The sequence below is a fragment of the Mytilus galloprovincialis genome, chromosome 1 (genome assembly GCF_965363235.1).
Source record: "Mytilus galloprovincialis chromosome 1, xbMytGall1.hap1.1, whole genome shotgun sequence".
In the NCBI taxonomy this organism is placed as follows: domain Eukaryota; kingdom Metazoa; phylum Mollusca; class Bivalvia; order Mytilida; family Mytilidae; genus Mytilus; species Mytilus galloprovincialis.
This window is the reverse complement of record NC_134838.1, coordinates 14721537-14736825: the sequence shown is the minus strand read 5'-3', so window position 1 is coordinate 14736825 and position 15289 is coordinate 14721537. Positions and strand designations below refer to the sequence as shown.

Below are 15289 nucleotides of genomic sequence, written 5' to 3'. Positions count from 1 at the left end.
AAAATCGGAAAACAAGATAAGCTACGAGATGACATTGTAGGAAATTATTAACAGTAAGTCTGTCTGAAAATAACTAAAGCTATCCAAATTTTTACATCAATTTATGTATACAGTTTTGTACTGTTTGTTTTCCAAGTAAACACGGTTTTAATTTAAAGTAGTACTTCCGTTAAAAGACTTTGTATACACATCAATTTGACTGCTGTTTAGAGACAGCAATTCACAGCAATTATGGCATTAGGAAATATGACGATGCAAATATTTGTTCATTAATCAGAAAACATAAGACTTTATTCATTCCTATACAATTTACTTAGGTAATAAGACAGTACTTACCTTACCATAATTGTTCACTAGCCGCCACTTGAACCTTTGGCTGTAGAAACCATTTATAAACTTTCGTCACGATATCAATTTTCCCAATATGAATTGTTTGTATAAAGGTGACATTATATTTCAAAGGTGAATAGTTGAAGGTAGTGGGAGATATTATGGACATAATTGTGCAAATTGTGATACAAGCATAAAATTTGGTATATGGGTGGACTTCATGATAATTAAAAAAAATCAGCTGCTGGCCATAAAAAAAATCATTTTTTCAAGATGGCCACCGCTAATTTTGCAAATGCCGTCTTATCCAATTGGTTACATTTCGAAAATCTTTTGAAAGCTGTGTAATATGTATATTCCAATGTAAGTTTTGATAAAACATAAATAACAGTTCCTAAAGTACGAAAAAACAATACCGACAAAAGTGACTTCCGGTCCTAAAATGGCGGCAAAACGTGAAAAATGTCAATTATATCATTTCTATCAACTTAATAAGAGATATCACTGACTATTTTTAAGTTCAAATGCATATATAGTTTGTTTAGAAAGACAGATTGCTTGTCTTATAACTATCTGAAACTATCTAACAGTTACCAATACGCGGAAGGCCAGAACGATAGCGTTACAGTTACCAACACCACTGAATTTCTTACATCCGCATTTCAAAATTTTGGTTTCCAATTGTCATTGGGTTTTTTTCTTTAACCCAACTCCTGTGTTCATGACTTGGTTGGTACATGTCGAATGAATAAATTCGGACGAGCCCAAACATGTCCAACTTGATATGCTTCTCTGTCGATGTGCTCCAGAAGATTATAATCGTTTGCATGGAATCAGCAGCCTTATGGTGCTATTTCGCCTACCACAGGTAATGATAATGATTTTTTGGTAGGCGGAATAGCATCATAAGGCCGCTGCCACCATGCAAACGATTTTACTCGTGCCTTCTTAACAGCAAACGTTGATGTTTCATAGTTGATACAAACAAATACTTCTATGATGTTCATGTCTGTGTCTTCATACAAAATCGGGCCGTTAAATCTTAGTATACATCCAATGTCTGCCAAACTGACCTCTTCACTTTCCGACGCCGACACGCCCGTTAAATGCACAGAAGAAAAGAAAAGCTGTTACACGTGGACAAAACAAAGTTGATATGATGTGCACAGGAAGCCATCAAAAGTCTTTATTCCTTCAAAAACCTATCTGCAATTTGTTCACACCTAATCTTGCGAGTACTGCATTTTCTAATACTACTACATTTATGTCAATACTACGTAAAACAACTTTTTACAACCATTTTCAGCTGCTTGATTATCATGGACAATCATTCGTGTATCTGCTTTTTCATGGTTACAAGGGGATAGCTGGGAAGTATCCGTATTGAAATTGCAAAGAATATTTTCACCTTGATGAGTGGCATAATCGTTTTCATTAGTCTCTAAAGAAGCAATTCTGTCGGCAAGGAAGTTGAACAATTCCGTTTTGTTGTCATTTTCAGACAAACAACTCCAAACCCTTTGCGTTCTTCCAGAACCAACAAATTTCCGTCTAGCACAAATACTTTGTCTTTTGTTATTGTCCCAGACTTAAAATAATTAATTAAGTGAACATCAAATCGTTGTCTTCTCTTGGATACTTTTCGAAGATTTTATTTTACGCAGTATGATATCATTTGCATGCATCATATTACAAAGGATTAACTTCAATATTAGATATTCTTGCTATATAAATGAATTTCTATTGGAAATTGTCCTTCGGCCATGACGCAATGTTTACCGTTTTTTAATAGTGCGATGATGCTAATACTAATGACACTATTATAGTGTTAAAATAGAGTTATGTTATTTTTGTAACACATCAAACATTCAAAGGCATGATTTAAATTGAATTCTTACATATAATTCATAACCAATCGGAAGCAATCGTGTGCGAAAGATTATTATGTTTTCATCAGTACGGAGGAGAGAAAATACACGATTTGATTTGAATGTTCTTCAATATGCTATTGTTGTCCTCGTGATATACGATTTAAAAAATACAACAGTACCATGTTAAGGAAGAGTTTACAAGAAGGGCGAAAGATACCAGGGAGACATTCAAACTCATAGATCGAAAATAAACTAACAACGCCATGGCTATAAAGAAAAAAGACAGAAAAAACAGACAGATAATAGTACACAAGACACAACATAGAAAACTAGCAACACGAATCCCACCAAAAACTTGGTGTGATCTCGGGTGCTCCGGAAGGGTAAGCAGATCCTGCTCCACATGTGGCGCCCGTCGTTTTCCTCATGTTATTAGAAACTCGGTAATTAGTCGTATTCGAACGGTCACATTCGTGAAAAGGGAACGGAATTGTGGTTACGACTACACTGTACGGGTTCATGATTGAATGTCATACGGTTGCCTATAATTAGAATTGAAAATGTAAACGAGGAATATGTCAATCAGACAACAAACCGACCACCGAGCAGAAAACAGTTCAATAACACCAATAGGTCTTCAACGCAGCGAGAAAATCCCGCACCCGCAGGTAGGCTTTATCTTGGCTCTAATCAATAATGAATACATTTACTAGTTGTTCTTACATCCACTTTATTTTAACTTTGGTGAATATTTGTTTATTTGGAAATTATACCACATATCCTTATTTTTATGTTTACAAACAAAATTCAATATTAAATAAACAGTTAAGAATTCAGTCTTGAAAAACACCTGAGAACGGTTTTTATCCTTTTTCAAAATTCAAAATTTTATTCAAATTAAGTATCGTTTCCTTTCTCCCTTATTGTTGGCAATTGCTTGGTTGTTTTAATAAGACAGAAATATTTTCATTTCTAATATTTTCCAATTATGTGATTTCCATGCTTTGTCCCTTAGAGAGTGAACATGGTAATTTCCGTGATATTACATAAACTGAAAAAGATTATTACTTTATTCATGTTTGTAATTACTATAAAACATGTTTTTAAAAAGAACATAAAAGGTAAATGCCGATGTTTATACCCAAGCAGGGTTAATTAGAAGTCTTCTATTCAAATTACTTTCCTGGAACAAGTTAAAAAAAAACTTTACAGTCCTAATTTAAAATAATTATAATTGTTCCATCTCGTTTGTACAATGAACGATAATAAATACTAAAAATCCGGTATTTTGATGCATTACAAATTAGTATCATCAAAACACAACATAACAGAACATAATAAACTATTCATTTCATTAATAGATTAATTGATTGATTAATTAATTTATTTCATCACCTGATTGATTGATTGATTGATTGATTGATTGATTGATTGATTTCATCACCTGATTGATTGATTGATTAATTAATTTATTTCATCACCTGATTGATTGATTGATTAATTAATTTATTTCATCACCTGATTGATTGATTGATTGATTTCACCATACAAAGGGTGTGGTGTTAAGAGAATCTATATTAGAGGGATTTTCTTTATTAAGTTATCAATAAAAAATTAAGTTAATATTTAAAATTTCCCTTGCTAAAAACAATATCTCATCTTACATATAAATTTCACCAGACTCATAACAATTATCAAAGGTACCAGGATTATAATTTAATACGCCGGACGCGCGTTTCGTCTACATAAGATTCATCGGTGACGCTAAGATCAAAGTAGTTAAAAAGCCAAACAAGTACAAAGTTGAAAAGCATTGAGGACCTAAAATTCCTAAAAGTTGTGCCAAATACGGCTAAGGTAATCTATTCCTGGGATAATAAAATCCTTAGTTTTTCGAAAAATTCAAATTTTTGTAACAGGAAATTTATAAAAAGGACCATATAATTGATATTCATGTCAAAACCGAAGTGCTGACTACTGGGTTAGTGATACCCTCGGGGACGAAACGTCAACTAGCAGTGGCATCGACCCAGTGGTGTAAACAGTTAGGTAGATTCAGATTCAATAGTTTAATAAAGTATCACCACATACAACATGATTAAAACAAGATACAATTATAAAATTAAATATACATTCGGAAGGTCAAATGTATAAATGTTTTTGAATTTTTTACCAATGTGGTAATTAGTAATGTTTATAAATCTAGTTGTCAAATTTTTAGATATCTTATTTCATGACCTAATTATTAGAATTGGTGCCAAGGTTCAACATGCTAACTGTATTTAAATATACCAAATTCGAAGGCACTTCTTAATTCTTTCTATAAATTTACCAAAGATAAATTGAATTTGCCTAGGATTAATCTAGATATCAACTATTATGTTTTCATTTTAGACAAAAACACTTCGTGATCATTAATTATTTTCATAAAAAGACGCATTTGTTGGGAAATATCAGCACTTGTGGTTACTAATAGTCGATTTCAGACAATGCCAGCGTATAAATTGTAATTATTGAGCCGTATTTGGCACAACCTTTTAGATTTTTGGTTCAACTTTGTACTTGTTTGGCTTTAGAACTATTTTGATATGAGCGTCACTGATGAGTCATATGTGGACCAAACGCGCCTCTGGCGTACTAAATTATAATCCAGGTACCTTTGATAACTATTGAAGGTCGTATTTGAAAAAAAAAACAATTTCATTAAGGTAAGTTTCAAAATTAGTTTTCAATTTTAGTAATCCCCAATATTTAAAAACAGTATTAAATTATTTCTGTCTTCTTTACAAATTATTTTTAAATCATCCAAATTTCATTATGAAATAGTAAATTGAATATATCATATTTTTGACGACTTCGTCTTTTTTAAACATCATGTTTATGAACGCATTGTTATTTTGAGTCTTAACTAAACATAAAACATTTGTTAGTCATGAACAATTTTGCATAACTTATGATCATTTTAAGTCGTAAGATGTCTTTGTGAAAGGAAAACTTGTTCCTTATTTTTACTAGCCTATCTGTTTGCTAACTTGACCGGCTATTTGATACTTAATTTTCCATATCAATTGCTTACTTTACTGGCATTGATGTTTGCAAACTGAACCCGCTTTACCAATTGCTAATTTGACTGGCATTGCTGTTTGCTTACTTAACTCGCCTTTCCAATCTCTCAGTTGACCAACATTGTTGTTTCTTAACTTAACTCGCCTTACCAATTGCTATATTTACTCGTATTGATGTTTGCAAACATAACTCGCCTCACCAATTGTAAACATGACCGGCATTGATGTTTGCTAACTTAATTAGCCAAACCAATTGTTAATTTGACTGGACCTTGATATTGATTATATCGAGCAATCAATTTTACTTTCTATTTTTTATTTTTTTTAAGTGGATTGAAATTTTTCTTTATCCAAAATTTACAAGACAACTTAAAGTTGATATCAGATATTAATATAACGACATCGGTAATATAAAAATAAGTTTCAGTATGAAATGAAACATGCCAACGAATTTGCAAGAAAAATTGAATTTGAATGACCTCATTTAGAAAAGGAAAATTGTGGGGAGCAATAGTATTTAAAAGTATAAAAACCAGATTATTTAGACATAACTACCCGAACATCCTGATGTCAACGAGTTGCAAGCTTGACAATGTATTTGTTACAATAACCTGAAAATATGAATTAGAATATGTCATATGTGGAATATTATACGGTTGCATGTTAATATCATTGAACATCATAATTGGAAAGCTTAATACCTTTTCGTAATCTGTTTAACCATGTTATAAGTCTCTTCTAAGAAGAATATAATTCCCCTTAAAGTATATTTAATATTTTGCCAATGGGGTTAGTGACTTTGAAGATCGGTAAAAGATAGGATTAAACTGTTTAATTTACTGTGTCAGTAGCTAACAACATGAAAAGAAGGACTTCCGTGACTTAGTTTTGAGACACATTCTTGTTCTTATATTGCATATCAAATATTTGAAGATTCAATTTGGGTTACATGTTCATGCTAAGGCTAGCAATGGGTATATATAGTTATCAAAGGTACCCGGATTATAATTAAGTACGTCAGACGCGCATTTCGTCTACTTAAGACTCATCAGTGACGCTCAGATCCAAATATGTTTAAAGCCAAACAAGTAAAAAGTTGAAGAGCATTGAGGATCCAAAATTCAAAAAAGATGTGCCAAATACGGCTAAGGTAATCTACGCTAGCAATGGGTATAATGTACGATTGAAGGTAGATGCACTGTTTCATTGTCATATAACAAGTTGCAGTGGTTTAAATGTATATATATTAATTGGAGAAAGCAACATAACAAATAAAGTATATATTTGTGAATGACAAATACAGTGAAAAGTAATAATCATCTTTTCCTGCATTTTGAGGTTCGGCAAATGTCAACTGAGAAGTTCATTTTTACAATATGAACCTTTAATCTAGCGTAAATAGGTATTTCAATCAGTTTAATTGAGGTCTGGAGCTGGCATGTCAGTTAACTGCTAGTAGTATGTTGTTATTTATGTATTATTGTCATTCTATTTATTTAATTTTGTTACATCTTCTGACATCGGACTCGGACTTCTCTTGAACTGAATTTTGATGTGCGTATTGTTATGCGTTTACTTTTCGACATTGGCTAGAGGTATGGGGGGAGGGTTGAGATCTCATAAACATGTTTAACCCCGCCGCAATTTTGCGCCTGTCCCAAGTCAGGAGCCTCTGGTCTTTGTTAGTCTTGTATGATTTTTAATTTTAGTTTCTTGTGTATAATTCGGAGTTTAGTATGACGTCCAATATCACTGTAGAAGTATACATATTTTTTAAGGGGCAAGCTGAAGGACGCCTCCGGGTGCGGGAGTTTCTCGCTACATTGAAGACCCATTGGTGGCCTTCGGCTGTTGTCTTCTCTATGGTCGGGTTATTGTCGCTTTGTCACATTCACCATTTCCTTTCTCAATTTTATTGAAAACGTAAGTCATTAAATAATGAATTATGCAAATTACATTGAAATTATATTTGTTTTAAACGGTACATATAAAAATTTACTCGATATGCATTTGAAAATCTAATGAAATAACTTTAAATATCTAAAGTATAGTTAATTGAAAGAGAATCAAATAAAGGTTTCAAAGGCATCTAGATTGATTGAATGACATTTTTTGCTTTACGACACCTCATCAGCAAAATATTATATCATTGCGAACAAAGTCATCTAGGCAAAACAGGTAGCGGTAAACTTGCGATTTTACAATGTGCATAGTATACATTTATATCCATTTGATAATCAATGAATTAAAATAATACAAAAAACCTCATACATGTATATCATCTTCCCGATATTCAGATGAAGATTTGCGTGTTCTTGTCTTATGCAAAAGATCGCCCGTTTATATACATTTCCTATTGAGAAATGGTATCCCCTGGCCTCAAAAGCCCATCGCTTTCTCAGAAATTATAATTGTTTCCAAGAAGTGTAGCTTTATACATTATCAATGATGAAATGTCTTCCTTGTTTTAAATTATCTTGTATGTTACTTATTGGTTAAAAGCTAAAATGTGTTATCCACCATCAATTTGTATAACTACAAATAAATTTACAATTAAACAAAATAAAGTATGTGGAGTAAACATCAATGACACAAAACCAGTATATGCACAAGAAACATAATACACATTTCATAAAGGTAAGGGAGTCGTACAAATATCAATGCTTTTCATGAAACTACTTTTATATTTAACTTTAAATAGCATGTTACATGTCTGTCTACGGTAATGTTTCTTTTTTGGACAATACCTATTTCATATTGAAGGATTTTCATTCGAACATGATCGCACTCTTACGGGTTACATGTTTTTGCAACAAATGGTTAACCAAAAGACTTGAATGTTATACGCACATAAGGAAATGCATATAAAAGTCTTGCAATAAAAATATAAAACAACACGTTTAATAATTTATTGCGTCCGAAGCGCTTTTCTGGATTTACCTTCATCAGGAACGCTCAAAGCCAAAAATTTGAAATCCGAAGATGTATAAGTACCGAAAATAATATGCACCATTACATGACGTTACTTGAAATTACGGGCGTTTTTTTTTTCAACTCTTGAAATTGAAAAATAGTGTTATAGGGAAACATAATGATTCTAAGATCAAACTTTGTGAGAATTAATTACATTTTGTGCATGTCTCGTTCATATATGCTGAAACAAAAATTACCCAATGAAATGATAGAACGGTATAGATCACAGAAAGTAGGTACTGATATAAAATTAGAAAATCTAGTTTTTAAAATTTTTTAACAGTTTTCGCGTTTTCAATAGTTTCTTGGAAAACTTTTTACTAAAAGTTCATTGTCAAACATTGAATATTATTAACAGTAAAATAAGAAGTGTTATGCGAAGAACCAGTCTTGTTTTTTTCTATGATATAGGGTAAAATATTTTGGCGCATAACATCCATTTTTTTTCAATCATTTAAGGTCATTTGCCAAAATTTATGTAGAATCTAAATTTCTTTTCTTTCGATTTGAGACCAAAATAATCCAATGCAAATATATGATAAAAGTCCGAGTCAACCTTTTCTTGCCATTTAAACATAACCTATTAATATTTGTATCTTATTTTGTTCCCTAACTTATGCTCTTCTGACTTATAGTATCAGTTTTAAATCCAAAATTTGTTTAATTTCACCTTGTAAGTACATCCTTAAACACATGTTTAAGAAATGACATGCATTCGAACCGAAGTTTTACAAAAAAATACTTTTATATTTTATTGTAGATTCTAATGCAACTTCGTTTGTAACTTTTATGTTGATTGGTGTATGCTTTGACGTTGTTTTCTGTCAAATTCATTTGAATGGAGATAACATTACTTTATTTTAACCCTTACCATGCTGTAACCGTCATATGACGGGCGTACCCAAACCACCGTTATTTGCATCCAATGGCTACACATACATACAGAAGTCAACTGTATGATACTTATTTTGAAATTAATGGATGTTCCCTCAACCTGAGGTCATCTAGATTCATGTTTCTCATGTATAAATTGCATTTTGAGCTCAAATTCGAATTTGGAAAATTGAAATCGGATAAAACTGGGTGCCTTACACAGGAAGTTTAGAGGCCTAAAATTGCAAAAATAGTACAAACTCGCAGGCATATAACTACCGATCGTAATTATCATTGAAGGTACAGTTGAAGTCAAAAATCGGGGAAAATTACGTATTTTTGGTCCAAATGACCTTCTTTAGACTGCTGAACCAAGATCAGATTAATTCCCAACTAACAACTGTTTGGGTCAATTGTTAACTGGGGTCCACTCTACATGCAGACTATAGCTGGATACCTAAATCAGGATCCCTGGATCTTAGGGGTCAAGAAAAAAGACGAAAAATCGTCAAAATTGACGGTTTTTGCACCTGATGACCAACTTTGGGCCGATTTCCCGCCAACTCTTCCCCGCCTTCTCATCCCGACCACACCTCCCCGTGATCCCCTACCTTAGATTTGAAGGATTCAATATGCTGCAGCAGCAGGCTTAAGCTCATTTGTATATAATTTGCATATTTTTGCAAATAAACGAAAATTACACATTTTCTTAAAACAATTCAGCATGGTAAGTGTTATTGTCTTATCTAAGTCTTATTGTACTATGCTCTTTGTGAGCCTATTTAATGCAAATAAAACATCTTTTTCGTCTTCTTAAGATGTAAAATAGTTTTTTGACCTTATCTTTGGTGATCATGTTTATATTACTGTAATTACGTGTGTTTAAATATAAATAACACCAATAACAATCGTTTCATAACTAACAATGCGAAGAATGTGGGATTTGTCCTTTGTTTGTTGTCGTCAATACTATTAAAACAGCTGTTTTTATGATAATCCTAATAAATATGTTAAAATAAGAGCTCGTTTTCTTATTCTTTTATTATGTTTAATGAAAACCAATGACAAACAAAACATTGACTTAATTAATCCTACTGAGAAACGTATGATATCAAATACTTCACGTTCATTAATAGTATTCTTCGTGTATATTTCCATGCGTTTATTCACGTTTGTGAACGTTCACAAAAATGTATCACGAGATGTAAGATGAGTTGTGCTTACAATGGTTATTGACAGATGGACAGTACCATTCGAACGATCAAAGAGACAAGAAATTCTATTAAAGCTATGAATCTGTAATTATATATTTCAGTTTTACACCGGAAACTCTACACTTAAATTTACGACAAAAGGGACAATTTTTCGTTCCCTAATTTAGGGGGACGAGTGGCCGAGTGGTCTAAGTAGTTAAACTGCTGTATCACTACCCTATCAACACTGAATTTGTGAGTTCGAATCCCGCATGAGGCAGGTGCACACGACTCCCATATTCATTGACTGGGATTGTCAGTTTTCGTACCGAAGGTCGGTTGTTCTCTCATAACACTCTGACTTCCTCCACCAATAAAAACTGACAACGAAATTTCACAATAGTGTGTAAAGTGCCGTTAAACAAAAATCAACCAATCGTTCCCTTTTTTACTTTTCCATTTTTGACGGTGATAACCCTTTGGCACCCTCTTAAATTGTTTACATCTCACAATACGTTCACTATCCCCTTGCCTTATGTGACCTTTTGGATTTCAATGAGCGTAATTTATGTATTACTGGTAAATCATTGAATCAGGGATTTCGTTACTACAAGTTATTTAAAATATTTACTAAATTCCTCCATAAATATAAATATTTGTTTGATTGTACGGTACAATCAAACAAATATTTATATCTATGGAGGAATTTAGTAAATATTTTAAATAACTTGTACCTGTAGAAAAATTATTTTAGCACATCCCAATTTTAAGGAGATATTCTTTACCGAGCCCCGGAAATTTGGATACGATCCAGGTTATTAAACTTATCGACTATTTAAATGAACTTATTTTAAAAGGTTACCAATTCTACACTACACTTAAATCATTGAATATTGTTTTATTGGTAATAATATTGATTTTGCTATCAGTAAATCAAAATCAAACAAGTATTTTCTTAATATACTTATGCACATTCATGGCTTTACAATCTGTCGATACCTGTATCTTGGTATTGCACGAGATCATGCTTATATCTGACTGTTAATGACGTCTTCACACTAAATCCATTGGATGTCGAATGTGTACTGATTGATAATTTAGTCTTAAATGCATATTTTTGTAGCTGTAATTTGCTTTGAACTAGCTGCCAGGAACTGTGAGTACTCTCAGATATGTTCTTATTGTCTTCTTGTGGTTGGGATGTACAGGTACCAAGCCGCACCCGCTATATGTGTTGTTGTTAGATGTATTTCTGATTTGTATCGATGTAAAGAGTTAAGTCTTTTTAAAATATTTTTTTATAGTTTGTTCTCATGTTGTAATGTAACACCACTGTCCAATGTAAGGGGTAGGTTGGCGCGCCAAGACAAGGGTTATGATCCGGTTCTATTCGCACCACCGTTCGCAAATTAATCCAATATTTGTGAATACAATGCAGCGTGATCTGCCGGTAGATAAAAGTCACACCCATTCCGACTTCACTATTCTTTACCAATGGCAGCACTTGAACTCACTTTAATGCTGAGGTGTGAAATGGTGATGCCCTGTATTAACAAATCGTGAAGCAGGAAACAAAAATATACGTCGGCATTACAACATTTACACGAGAAACATACCAAGGATATTTTAGTTGATTAAGAACTTTAAGATTGTCACTAAATATTGTCCTTTGTTTTTGGTGTGGACTTGTTGCACAATCATCACGTTGCAATTGTTTATTTACATTTTCTACATTTACATGTGATCACCTTAAAGATGCTCTTTTAAATTGGCTGCATCCAGTTACAACTGCAACCAATAAAAATCATTACCTTGTGGATCAGAAATTTTACTTCAGTCCGCCCAGGGTATAGAGGACAGGACTGGATCGTAAACCTTGGCTAGCGAAGATGCCATTCTGTTTAATTCCTGCTCAAGTCAAAAGCCTGTAATTCATTGGTTGGTTGTATTTAATATTTGTTTTTCATTCACTTTTTTGGACAAAAACCAGGCCGTTAGTTTTCTCGTTTTAATTGTTTTTCATTAGTCACATGTAAATGCATGACTGGTGTTTACAATTCATTACTTTTTAGTTTCAATATATCATTTATCTATATTAAAAGAAAGATAATTCAAAAAGATATCTTTATCTCTTTTCAAAATGCTCCAGATTCATGTCTTCCTCGTTCATCAAATTGAATCTTTAGAATGAGCTGTCATTGATTGGATGGCATAATCCTTTCTGCAATGCTATCACGTAAGATAAATTCGGCTTTTAGTAGGCGATGCAATATCTCTGAAGGTATGAGACTAACAAGTTCTTTAATTTGGTATTCGACTATTCACGGTCAAATGAACTGAACTTTGTTAGAATGTGGACTACTATGAGTTCCTATTATTATCTAATTGTGCTTCAAACAAAGATTAAGTTCTGTGTTTTGGTATTTATTTTCTTTCTTTTTGTTTTGCTTTTCAAATGTTGGGTCACGAGCATGCCTTTTTACAGCTTACTATCATTATGGGTTTGGCTAATTGTTAAATGTCATACGGTGCCAGTCATATGGTTTCTGGTGGATAGTTGTCTCATTGTCAATCATATATCATCCCTTTATTTGAAGCAGACATACTGGAAATCATGTCATATGTTTCTCTATCGTGTATTTTTCATTGTTGTGTTGGTTTTTTTTTTATAAAATGAACCAAAATAATCCTTTATATTTCAGTGAGAATTTAATTTTTATGGGAAATAGATTATATATATAATACCTCTGTTTCAGACGTTGAGCGAAGGACAATATTTAGCAGTCTCCAATGTAGTAACTACTGATGCGGGAGAATATACATGTCAAGTCACGAGCAATGACGGTTGTCATGTCGAACGATCTGCTCAATTATCAGTGATTCCAGCATCAGGATTTAATTCCTGTAAGTATTTTCAGCTGTTCCTCATGCATGTTAACTTTTTCTATAAACCATATGTTAATGACGGGGCTATAGTTGTTTCAAGTGACAATAAAATTTTCTTATGGTTTAAGGTAGTATGTGAGTCTAAATTAAAAATGAAAGAACTTGTTTATACTTTGCCAAAACGTAGTGTCTATTGATATATGTTCAAAAATATCATAAAAAATTAAAAGATACTTATAAAACTGGTGTCTGTTACACCCGTCAGTCCGTGACTAACTTTTGTGTCAAGATCCAGAATTTGGACGTAAATAAATTCAAAATAGTTTTCAGCTTCGATTTTTTTCTTTTAAATAATGTTTGCTGATGCCAAAATTGTCACATCTTGATATATTGGGCAGATATGTCAGTTTGAACATTTGATTATATCACAGTGATATGGCGAACATGTGAGTAGAATATATTCAGAGTTGTAACTAGCCAACCAACCAAATTGTTACTTTAAAGATCTTTAAATAAATCATAGTACTTTTTTCATTGAGTGTAAGTATAATTCCTTACAATATGGTTTCTTCTTCATTTTCAGACTGTGCTAGAGATGTTTTGGTTCACAATCCGCGTGTCAGAATGGCTGGGAGAATAACACTCGGGATCTCTGTAGACAAGGCTTCAGCACCATGGCATGCTGTTTTACGCATGCGTAGTCAGGTATGATGGTAAACAATTTGTTCTTTTACTTCTTCTACACTTTAAAGTTTAAATTGTTATGTTGTGTGTGGTAAGGAAGAGATAATTATGTCAAAAACTAGTTCGTTAACACATTAAAGCAGGAATTAAACATTGCACTATTCACATTGGTTGAAGACATTAACATTATTGGGAGAGGCTGAAATTTGAAAACGGGATGCCAGGCGCAATATATTTTCCTTCGACAGGACAGTGTGTAATGATTATGTTCTATTCAAAGTAAAAAACTTACCTGAACTATTTTTTATTTTCATTTCAGGATAAGACGTTCTGTGGTGCTAATCTCATATCGAGTTCATGGCTCATAACAGCTGCCCATTGTATTCGTCATTTTCACATTGAATTTAAAGAAATGTTTGCAAAAGAAAAGGTCGACATCTTCTTGGGAACAAATAGTTGCAATGGCGAAAGTGGTGTTAAATATGGTATTAAGTCTTACGTTGTTCATCCAAAGTTTGGCGCACGCGCTGTTTACGATAATGACGTAGCCTTGGTTGAATTGGACAGATCGGTCACGTTTACGGAGGATATTCAACCAGTCTGTCTACAACCATCTTCTATCATTAACAATAATTACTTAACCCATAAACTCGGTCATAAAATAGGAAGAGTGGTAGGGTGCGGTCAATATAGTGAATTCCGGAAAGCAGCACCAGAATATCTGAGGGAGGTTTACGTACCGTATGTACATCGTGATGATTGTGCTTCTGTCAATATTGGACAAGGCAATTTTACTGATAGCATGTTTTGTGCTGGTTACTCTAGAAGAAATATGGGAGACGCTTGCTTTGGTGATAGTGGTGGATCTCTCACTATGAGACTGTCCGAAAATCATCCTTGGGTGTTGGTCGGAATTGTTTCATGGGGAGTTGGATGCGATAGGAGTAATCACTATGGTTACTATACGCATGTTGCAGCTTTTGAAAATTGGATACAAAATTACACGAGATCTGATAGAGATCCTTAGTACTTTGCTTTACATCTGTATAACTTATAATTATATTTTTTATTGTAAGATAGCCATTCTAAAACTTAAAGTTTATAGCTATAATCAAAAGTTTGCTATATATGATATCTACTAAATTTAGATAGTAGATGCAAATATTATTGTACATTGAAAATCCTGAATAATGCAGTGAACATTCTGCAAAATGGACGCATTCGTACAACCCAACAACCATATATCAATGTGTGCCCCTAAAACATAAAAAGTGTATAATTTTTGCGTTTTAGTTCACTGAGACTTCTGTATTTTAAAAGACACCGTCAGTATGATATTGTTCTATTATATGTCATTATGATATATTTCTATTGTGAATTACAAAATACGTTGAACCACAAACGTCAAAATTAT

The 15289-nt window shown here is 32.8% G+C and overlaps 1 protein-coding gene across 1 annotated transcript; it reads left to right on the top strand.

Moving 5' to 3' along the window:
- Positions 1–13780: 13780 nt before the first annotated feature.
- LOC143066610 (prothrombin-like) lies at positions 13781–15104 on the top strand. The gene is made up of 2 exons (XM_076239479.1): positions 13781–13896; positions 14195–15104. The coding sequence occupies exons 1-2, from the start codon at positions 13816–13818 to the stop codon at positions 14900–14902; spliced, it is 789 nt and encodes a 262-aa protein (XP_076095594.1). The 5' UTR covers positions 13781–13815; the 3' UTR covers positions 14903–15104.
- Positions 15105–15289: the final 185 nt, after the last annotated feature.